The sequence below is a fragment of the Asterias rubens genome, chromosome 22, assembly GCF_902459465.1.
Source record: "Asterias rubens chromosome 22, eAstRub1.3, whole genome shotgun sequence".
In the NCBI taxonomy this organism is placed as follows: Eukaryota; Metazoa; Echinodermata; class Asteroidea; order Forcipulatida; family Asteriidae; genus Asterias; species Asterias rubens.
The window spans coordinates 5,760,683-5,771,028 of NC_047083.1; the positions used below are offsets into that span (position 1 = coordinate 5,760,683).

The following is a 10,346-nucleotide window of genomic DNA, read 5'->3' on the forward strand; positions in this document are numbered from 1 at the left end:
TAAGACATAGGATATTTTATTATTTTTGTGAATAAATCTGTATATTTTCTTGTAAATATAAACTTGTTTCCTTTGCTGTTCAATAATTCTCTGTTTGTCCAACAACTACCGAAGGTCATGGCCGCCACGGTCGGGGAAAGACTCGGGGCATGACACTAGTTTTGTGCACAAAGACATAAGGTAATCATGTTCCTTTTCACTCTTTATGGTAATTAGATGTTTTCATCAACGACTTACACAATTTCCTTATCATGACATCATGAAATACTAATGTATTTGCAACAAAATAGAAACTGAATCATCTTGAAAATGGTGCTTTGCTTAGGCGAGTTAGTCAAAGACGCGAAAACTGCATAATAGTCGCTACAATGCGTTACATCGGCATGGTATTTTTGTCAGAATTTCAGTATTTTACTTTCTGCAGATTGTGGTACGTTGTTTATCAAGCAGCCAAATCTGGGAAATTTCATAGACTGTCGAGGAAGACATTCAATTCCCATAAAAAGTGAAAAGGAAAACAATTTTCTTGTGTCTTTGTGCACAAAATTAGGCACAAGTACACACCACAGCAGTGGCGCGCGGCGCCCATGGCGGCGGCGCCCAGCACTTGCGCACCTAGCCTGGATTGGTCTTGCGCACGGTCGTTCCCCAACAAATTTCCAGTGGAACGAGTTGTGCGCCGCCACCGTTGGCGAACGTTGGCAACCTATAGGTGAACATACTTGTGAGGTGTTTGTGGGTGGTTTTAAAGAGGCAAAACACGAGCAGACGATTGTCTTGCAACGATTATTATAGTTAAAGTGTGTTTTCGGTGGTTGGTAACGCATTTAAGTGAAGTTGAAATAAACACCTAATTAGTTGATGTCATGATCAACAAAATGTGACTAAAATAAACCTAGATTACAGCAACAAAAAAAACCTTTATAAGTAAACGGTGCGGTGACTCCATCTTGATTACAGATCGCATCCACATTGACATCACGAAGTGCGCAACCAATAATGTTCCAATGATAAACAAACGTTTGCTAACGGATGCCGTTGCGAAGTGGAACGTACCCATTGTCATTTATATGTTTTATTATACAGATTAAAGAAACTGGACACTATTGGTAATTTTCAAAGACCAGTCTTCTCACTTGCTGTATCTCAACATATGCATAAAACAACAAGCCTGTGAAAATTTCAGCTCAATCGGTCGTCGAGCTTCCAGGTGCTTGATTTCGAAACCTCAAATTCTAAATCTGAGGTCTTGAAATCAAATTTGTGAAAAATTTGTTGTTTCTCGAAAATTACGTTACTTCAGAGGGAGCCGTTTCTCACAATGTTTTATATTATAACACCCCTTACAAGTATTCTGCCTGCTCATTGGTTTAGAGCGTGTCACATGACATGTCTTAGTTTTGCTAGACGACGGCCGTGTGATAGTGTGTCGGTTTGCCGTGCGCTAGTCCGAAGACTAGCACACGGCGTGCAGTACCCAGACGTCCGTTGAGTGCACGAGGATGATAAATTAATAGTCTGTAACCATTTCGGATTGCACGACACTACATGCAGCTCAGTAAAAGTTTTTGCAATCTGTATTCGCGTCGTCCGTGGATTGTAGCATTCAGGTCTGTAACTTAATAATAATAGTACAGTATTTAGAAATGTTTGGGGTGTTATAAAACAAATATCGACTGCTTTTACTCGTGCAATGGTTAAAACTTTGACTCCCTCGGTGATCCCCGGAGCGTTCTATTTTCCCTTGGCTTCGCCTCGGGAAAATAGAACGCTCCGGGTATACTATCAACCTCTCCACATTACTCGTTACCAAGTAAGGTTTTATGCTAATAGTTATTTTGAGTAACTACCAATAGTGTCTACTGCCTTTAATGGACCTTTTGCAATGATATCAACCAGCCACATGAGGTAAAACGATGACGAAACAATCGAAAGGCACGATTTACACAGGTTTGTCCTGTGAACAACCACTAAGGGCGCTTTGGCCCAAGGGTTCCAAGTGACCTCCGTCATTATGTTGTACCGGTAAACTACTTGAGCATTCGTACAGAATGTGTCAATTATATAAACAATGGTAGAATCTGTCTGATTTTAGACCATTCTTCTTACTCCAGTCTTTTCCTCAAGGTCTGATGGTTTAAATATTTACCCCCACTTCCAATATATTATTGTTATACTAAAAATAACTCATCTGCAATTCTCAGTTCTTTTTACTTCTAATAAAGCGTGTAATGTTTTAACTTGAGACACGGGCAGATGGCTCCACTTTAATCAGATGGTTTGGTCTTGGATGATATATGGACTAAACCAAACTATATGAACAACATTATTTTGCCAATAAAAAGCACCCTGGGACCCCCCCCCCTTGAGTTTTGGATTTGTCTAATTTAGGGTGTCAATGTTTTTGTCTCCCCTATGTCATTGCATCTTAAGAAAGTGGCGAAACAAACAACGTGTGTCATGATTAACGGCGCGTTCATTCGAACGATTGTTCCGGCTGTACCCATATAAGCAAGGAGACTCCACGTGCATAGCATGAGTCTCTTGCTTGCACTAACATTATAACGGAATCATCCATTTTTATTAAAGAAAAAACTATTAAGATTGTTTTGTAAAGATTATAGTAATTGTCTGATTATTGTAATCCCTGTTCCTGTAGTTTACAACATTAATGTTGGTACTTGTGTTTCTACATTCAGTCCAAGCAGCGTCTGACATAACCCAAACAATCATAAGTAAGTAGACTGGCCAACAGTCGGTAGAGGCCAAGCCATCTTTTTGTCTCCATTCATATCTCTATCAAATGTCTTATAAGGCGATGGAGGGCGCCTGCGTTCTCCGGGGTAACTAGACATGGGCGCCATGCCCACGTGATTCTTTTTAGCGAACCGGGATGATGTAGTTATTGCGTATGTGTTGCTACGGTAACACTTCATAGTTGACATACAGAAAACTTCTCGGCATCCTCGACGGAAGTTTGGGTTGTAGCAACTGTAGATGATTGGATTAGAGGCACTAGATCCAAAGGCTATCCACACAGTAGCTATATAAATCTTGGGTATTGGAGTAATATCTGCACTAGCTGCAAACCAAAGCTGGAGGACAAAGAAAGGTCCCCATGATATGAAGTAAACGGTTGATACTATCATTAACATTTTGACTGTCTTTACTTTAGTGCGTGGCACAGCGTTGGTGGTCCTATGGAGTGTTCGACCCGCTCCAATTCCTACTCTCCAAATGTGTCGAATAATCCTTGTGTACACCACAGAGACTACAATTAAGGGTAGCAAGTATTCGACAAACACAACGAGTGCAGAGTAGAATATGCCTTCCGTTGAGTAGGAGATAAATGTGTCGCAGAATGGCTGGCTGTCCGAACCATTGGATATTGCGACTTCAAAAAAGTAAAAGGCAGGGCATGATAAAATGATCGCCACAAACCAACTCATAACAATCATCTTTTTGGCTTTCCCGCGAGTGATCTTGAAGCTGAGTGGGTATAAGATGGTAAAGAAACGGTCCACGGAGATTCCAACCAGTACGAACACAGTCACACTGGGAGCCATGTATTGCACAAACCGCACCACTTTACATACAAAGTTACCGAACAACCAAGTTTGGGTGGTTATTCGTATTAGGACCAATGGCATGCAGAAGAGCGCCATCAAGAGGTCGGCAAGAGCCAATGATACTACGAAATAATTTGTAGTACTTTGTAACCGTCTGCTTCTCTTTACTACGAGAATGACAAGACAGTTACCAAAGACGGCCATTAGCCACATAATGATAGCAGTAAAGACTTGGAGGCCAATCTGCCAAGGATGTTGTTCATTGGGATTTGACGGTGTGAGCGGCGCCACAGTGGTCTTCATGGTTGATGATGAATTCAATGAATTCATTTCATCCAATAAGGTTTATCGCGATTCAGAACCGCAATGCGTTGTGGGAAGGGGTATGGGGCAGTTTGCTATGCGATATGTGTTGTCATGCACGACTCCCGCACGCATCGCCTATACCTTTGTGTGGGTTCAACAGCGCCCTCTCTTGATATTTTGCTATTGGCGATAAACCTTATTGTTTATGAGGCAACTTTCGTTATTGTGGAGACGGAACAGAGTGAAGTAACTAGGTCGTTACTGGGTCTATTTCTACCATCGTTAGAAACAATCACATCTGGACCTCGATACATTATCTTGTATCGAACTGCTTTAATCAACACAGTTGGAGCAGGGTAATTATCTTGAACAATCTGCGCATAAGAAGACTAAGGGTTTACTAGTCTATTTGCAATATTGATGACATTAGAACAGGCATGGAGTTAATGCAATATTTTTTTTCCGGTTTCCGTGCAAGATTAAAATCTCACAAAATCAATGTTTGTCTGTGACGTCAATGAAATACACGGGTGTCTTCTTTGTGAGACAACGACGCCCTCATCGGCACATGTAAATTAACAGATCTTGAACATCCACCATGAACGTCTGCATGAGACCACCATTATCCACACTGTGTTACACAAATCTGTAAAACACGGAAACACGGTTAAGAGTTAACGATTGACAATGTTGCTGTTGTTTAATATTACAAGTGACATCATTATTTAAAGGCAACAAATAAACACAGTTATATTCTGCCATAACCAATGCTTTGCCACTGAGACTTCTTGTTTTGTCATAACTACTTTACCTGTAGTTGTACAGGCATGGTTCCCATTGCAAGTAGTGCAATGAGCATTCTTTACAAGTTGTCCTATGGCCTACCTACACGTAAAATCTCATTGGTCCCCTGCCTGCTACCAATTAATGTACACATTTTCATATAGAGATACAGACAATATAGACACAAATATAAACAATATAGTTTGCGTGCTTGGGGCAAAATAATGGTTTGGAGCATCTAATCATGTCCAAAATAGATGTGGGAAATTAAACAGTCTCAGCTTGAAAGTGTTGTAAAAGGTTAGCCAAGATTATTAAAAACAATAGTACTAATGATTTGCAAGATGAGTGTAAGAGATCACTTCATGAAACAACATTGAAAGAAGTTGAAACACATGCAATTGCAGTGACAACAGATTATTTAGGCTAGTTTAATTATTGTTTCAATTCACCATCTTACTTATTATAATATCTCTGAGACCGATCAACAAAAAACACTGTCAAACATTACCTGCTGCTTTGTTTCACGTTTAGTTAACCTACTGTTTTTTATTGTTTGCAACAGTGCAGCTAAAATGACCCTCACCAAGGGAGTGAATTGAAAAACAGGTTTTATAAGTTATATTTGCTCACTTTTAGAGCTTCTTTGTTCTGATCAGGATGAAAAGTGTACATTTTGGTAGCAGGCAGGGGACCAAGACGACTGTACATGTCGGTAGACCAGGTAAAGGGACAACTTCATAATGCAATGTTTTTAAAAGTTTTTTTAATTACCATGTTTGGGGCAGTAGTGTCACAACATGATACAGTAAACCAAAATGTTTCTCCCCATACATGAAAACACCAATAATCGCCCCAATCACAGCCGAAAGGCACAACTGAAAAAACTGTCTTACTATCAATGATGTGCAAGGGAAATTTAAACATGTGATTTAAAAAAAAAAAAAAAAAACTTTGTTATCCAATGTCAAGAAATATGATTGGGGCGGGGACGGGCGGGGGAAATTCTAAAATTTGGGTCATCAAACATTCCTGATCAATATTGAGTATTCACTTAGCCTACAGAGTACTTGAGAAGCTGCCATATTGATGGAATTGATACCTTTTAATTACATAATTCAATTAATATAAATAAAACAAATAAAAATGTATGTTTACCTGTTTTGGGGAAAATGTTTATATTTTTGAGGCAGTATACTGTCACAACATGATACAGTTGCCCAAGTTTGTCTCACCAGAAATGAAAAGACCAGTGTTTGCCCTAACCAAATAAAACTGAAAGGAAAATATTATGAGACCCCTGAAAAATGACGTTTATTTTTTAGGGATAAATATATGGTAAAAATGTCGATTTTGCAAGTTCTAAAAAACATGCTCTAATGCAGGTTCTAAAAATAGCACAAGGGGGAAATTTATAGCAAAAATATTTTGTCTCAAGTAAAGCCAAGGATGATACTTTGTAGTGATATGAAAGGGTTTATGTTATAATATGTTTGCTATTTGGTGGATTGGAGTTAACTTAAAGAAAGTTTTTCAGACCCCAAAATCGGCCTAAATAAAAAAAAAAAAAAAATTAGCTGTTACCATAGCAACGGGTAATATGATTTGGAATGTCGATTTTATTTATTTGGACCCAAAGTCCCTACAACAAAGCATAAGAGTTTGTTTTATTTGCCTTGGACACAATGTCAAAATGATGCGAATTTACTCTAAGAAGGGCACTTTTCACGTTTTGGGGAAAAAGTATGTTTTTGAGGCAGTACTGGCACAACATGACACAATTGACAATTTTTTTTTCCAGCCGATATGAAAAACCAATGTTGGCAATAAACATAACCGAAAGGAAACTATTTTTCTGAGAGCCCTGGCAATTTGATTTTTTTAGGTCAAAAACTAGGGTAAAAATATCCACATTGCAAGTTCTAAAAACATACTCTAAAGCATGATGCGAAAATAGCACAAGTGTGAATTTTTTAGCCATATTTTTTTTCCCCAAGGAAGGCCAAGGGTGACACTTTGTAGTGATATAAAAGATTTTTTGAAAAAGAATGCATTTACTTACTTTACGGCCCACTTTATACTTCATTTTCAACCACACATCAAAGGGGTTTAACTGTGAAATAGCTTGCAAGTGTGCTTGCAGAATAGTCTGAGCATAACCTACTCATCACTGATCTGAACAATATTTCAAAGCAAGTCTCGCTTGTTTTATGGTCAGACGATTTACCTACGTACAATTCGGAATGGCTGGGGGTAGGATTTCAACAATAGGCGCAGTGCGAGACGAGTTATTAACAATGACCTTTGTCTTGCCAATTACCTGGAAACGTATGTTTCTTGTCTTTTAGATTAGTTGCTAAGTAACGTATATTGTCTGTCCGTTGCTAAGTGCAAACCGCATATATATATATTGTCAAGTGAAATACATGTGAATTTAATGAGATATTTTGTTTTCAGTTGAGCAGACTTTATGATTATTTGAAGAAGGCCCCACGTCGTTCAGTTTTGACGTTATTATCATAGTAGGCGTACATTTATATTACACGGGATATAGGTACGATCTATTGTTCTAAGGGAAAGACATTTGGTCTTCAAAACCGTTTCGGATTGATTAATCCATGGAGGTAGTCCATGATTAATCTATGTATAAATATCATATCATACACAAATACTAACCTGGTGAAAATTTCATTTCCGAAAGTTGGTCGCGTCTTTTTAGATATCGCCGAATATCCGGAGCATTTGTGTTATTTGTATACGCAAATTGAGAACCGTAACTGTCAGTAACCCTTCTCGGAATCATAGAGATGACAACTGATATTTTTCCAAAAACCACATCAATGATTCCCGAAATGCTTTATACAATCAAAAGCAAATAGGTCTTTATTGCCATTCATTTTAAGAGAGGTTACCAAACTTAATATTCCTTTTAGTTGCATACAGTCCTCCATTATAAATAAAGAAAATGTTGTATAATACATTATATAATGTTTTAAATGGGGGTCGTACATTCCAGTTATGAGCAGTGCTTAACACTGCAAACCTAGATATCACACCCACACAATGTATGTTCCTGGCCAAAATCTACAACATTATTGAAGTATTTAGTTGCTATTTTTGTTATGTGGTATTTTTGTTAAGGTTTTTCAAATTCACACTGACAAGACTTTGACCCCACGGGTGTTATTGCATAGGTACCGATGTAATAAATTATACCATTGTAATATCCTTTTGCTGAAATTTGTGTTATTTTAAGACCCTATAGATGGTGTTTACTTTGATCGGCATCCATATGCAACAGCACCCACTGTGTCAATTCAAACACCTCAGTTTTTTGCAGTGAATACTTTTTTTTTTTTTTAAATTACATCAAACAAATCTTGATAGCTTGTGTGCAAATGTTTCGTAATGGGGAGGTTACAAGTATATCCCTCTGTCTGACATGTATTGTGGCGTGTAATAAAATAAGTGCGAGTTACCTTCAGCTATTTACACGTGAAATTAATGGCAATAAAAACATTTTGGTTGGAAGCGTCTCATTGTTTCAAAAATGTTGAGAACATTTCAAATAACAGTTTGTTTGCCCACAAATTTGAGAAGCGTTAAAGGCATGTACACGTTTGGTAATTGCCAAAGACCGCAGTGTTCTCACTAGGTGTATCCCATCGTAAGCATAAAATAACAAGCCTGTGAAAATTTGGGCTAAATTGGTCTTCGAAGTTGCGAGAAAATAATGATAGAAAAAACACCCTTGTTGGACGAATCTGTATGCTTTCAGATTTTTAAAGGAATAAAAGACTTCTAGCTAGTGAGGAATTACCTCTTTCTCATAAACAACGTTACTTCAGAGGGAGTCGTTTCCCACAATGTTTTATACTATCAACAGCTCCCCAACATTACCAGGTCAGTTTATAAAGGAACACGTTGGTCTTTGAAAAGCTTTGAAAGCGTTTGTTATAAAATGCATATGGGTAGAAAGGTAATGTAAAAGTAGAATACAATGATCCACACAAACATGCCTCGAAAATGCACGGTTTTCCTTTTACCTCGTCGACTAACACGGTCGGCCATTTATGGGAGTCAAATGTTTGACTCCCATAAATGGCCGCGCGTCTTAGTTCGCAGAGAAAAAGGAAAACCACGCAATTTCGAGGCAAATTTGTGTGGATCATTGTATTCTACTTTTAAAAGATCTTTCTATCCATATGCATTTTATAACAAACGGTTACAAACTCTTTTTATAGACCAACTCGGCCGATCCAAGGCAACGTGTTCCTTTAAAGTCACCTGGAAGTGGTATTTTTTCAAAATAAAGCTTTTGTCACTAATATATGTGTTTTGATGAGTGGAATGTGAATAAAAAGTTAACTAAGGTTTTAAAAAATCAGTTCTTATGTTATTTACAAATTTAAGAGTAGACCCGACCCGAGAGGGCGCTGTTCGTGACGTCAATCGAGGCAGACTTTGCCTGTAATGCGTAGAGTAAACACAATTGCACAGTACATGTACGGACCAAGTCGTGAGTTTGTACGCTTTTTCCGGCAATGCCGACCAGGTGTATTGCTGCTGAATGCAGAAAAACACTTTTTGAAATGTACCAACTCACAACTTGGACGTGAACTATAGGCATTGCAGGCAAAGTCTGCCTCGATTGACGTCACAAAAGGGGTAGGCGGAGTCAGCCCCCAAACAACTTTATATATTTTTAAACATATAAATCGTGACAAACAATTACTAAAAAAATTGTTTTATTGTTCGTAAGCATAAACTCCTATGTTTGAAAGAAAGAAAAAAAAATTCAGGTGACTTTAAGTTAATATTTGTTTTGAGTGACTATCAAACGTGTACCTTCCCTTTATCCCTTTGTACGCTTCTCAATTTGTGTATTCCTATAACGGATTGTAATTCCTGCATTTGAAATTAATTTTTTAGTTATTAGAAATTCAATTTTCAGGTGTTAGTTTCATTGTGTACATCAACAATGATAAAGGAAACAATCAAACGGTTCCAAAACCCGAAGGAATGCTTTGTTTGTCAGATCTTATAAATTATTTAGTCTCTCCCAATACGTCGGCCGATCTAAATATAAAACTATAGGCCTACGTTGAACCTTTATGTTTGGTTTAATCAGATGAAATGTTTACGGTTGGTTCACCAGAAGCAGTGGTGTGCGGTTGTTTTAGTATACATATTTATTAATTAATTGATTTACTCAATTATTTACAGCGGATGCACTACCTTTCCAAACGAAGCCTTATTGGTTAAGTGTCTTGCTCGGGGCACGAGTGTCTAGCTCCGGGGCACGAGTGTCTTGCTCGGGGCACGAGTGTCTTGCTCGGGGCACGAGTGTCTTGCTCGGGGCACGAGTGTCTTGCTCGGGGCACGAGTGTCTTGCTCGGGGCACGAGTGTCTTGCTCGGGGCACGAGTGTCTTGCTCGGGGCACGAGTGTCTTGCTCGGGGCACGAGTGTCTTGCTCGGGGCACGAGTGTCTTGCTCGGGGCACGAGTGTCTAGCTCCGGGGCACGAGTGTCTTGCTCGGGGCACGAGTGTCTTGCTCGGGGCACGAGTGTCTTGCTCGGGGCACGAGTGTCTTGCTCGGGGCACGAGTGTCTTGCTCGGGGCACGAGTGTCTTGCTCGGGGCACGAGTGTCTTGCTCGGGGCACGAGTGTCTTGCTCGGGGCACGAG

The 10,346-nt window shown here is 39.0% G+C and overlaps 1 protein-coding gene across 1 annotated transcript; it reads right to left on the reverse strand.

The window, feature by feature from the left end:
• Positions 1-1,798: 1,798 nt before the first annotated feature.
• LOC117305187 (probable G-protein coupled receptor 19) lies at positions 1,799-3,955 on the reverse strand. The gene has a single exon (XM_033789994.1). The coding sequence runs from the start codon at positions 3,897-3,899 to the stop codon at positions 2,730-2,732; it is 1,170 nt and encodes a 389-aa protein (XP_033645885.1). The 5' UTR covers positions 3,900-3,955; the 3' UTR covers positions 1,799-2,729.
• Positions 3,956-10,346: the final 6,391 nt, after the last annotated feature.

Excerpts from the sequence above, each read along its gene's own strand:
- LOC117305187 (XM_033789994.1), bottom strand. The coding sequence starts at position 3,899 with ATGAATTCATTGAATTCATCATCAACCATGAAGACCACTGTGGCGCCG.